Source organism: Penaeus monodon, chromosome 30, assembly GCF_015228065.2.
Source record: "Penaeus monodon isolate SGIC_2016 chromosome 30, NSTDA_Pmon_1, whole genome shotgun sequence".
Classification (NCBI taxonomy): Eukaryota; Metazoa; Arthropoda; class Malacostraca; order Decapoda; family Penaeidae; genus Penaeus; species Penaeus monodon.
The window spans coordinates 19,855,297-19,855,715 of record NC_051415.1 but is presented as its reverse complement, the minus strand read 5'-3'; the positions used below and the strand labels follow the sequence as shown (position 1 = coordinate 19,855,715).

At 33.4% G+C, this 419-nt stretch overlaps 1 protein-coding gene across 6 annotated transcripts in view; it reads right to left on the bottom strand.

The window, feature by feature from the left end:
* The window catches only part of LOC119592617 (protein ECT2-like), a 21,585-nt gene that overhangs the window by 6,783 nt on the left and 14,383 nt on the right, over nt 1-419 (bottom strand). For all 6 annotated transcript variants that reach the window (XM_037941501.1, XM_037941500.1, XM_037941505.1 and 3 more), the window contains one exon: nt 106-225. In XM_037941501.1, coding sequence (XP_037797429.1) covers nt 106-225 — 120 coding nt within the window. The remainder of the gene's footprint in view (nt 1-105; nt 226-419) is intronic.

Here is a 419-nt window from a genome sequence, read left to right as displayed (position 1 = left end):
AAAAAAGAGTAAACCAGTAATTCTCACTAGCATCTCTTATACTATGTAAACTACCAAGCCTTGGTAAACAGCTTAAAAATTAAAATGATATGGTATGACACTCACTTCCATGACATCATTGAAGAGGAAGAGGGTGAGGGTGTCACCTCGACCACTACACGTGTCACTCAACTCTGTGACATCCACCTTGCTCAAGTACAATCTGTGAGATGCCACCAAGTTAGGCTGTAAAGAATTAATGCTCATTAGTAATATCAGACTACTTTCAAAGAATAATGTAAATTATTTGAATAATCAAATATGACTAAAAACCAAAGAAAAAATTTAAGATAGTAGAGGTCAAAACCTAATCAGAACTAAACCAAACAGCAATTGCCAATTATCATTAAGTATTATCACCATGAACAAAATTCTTAAAA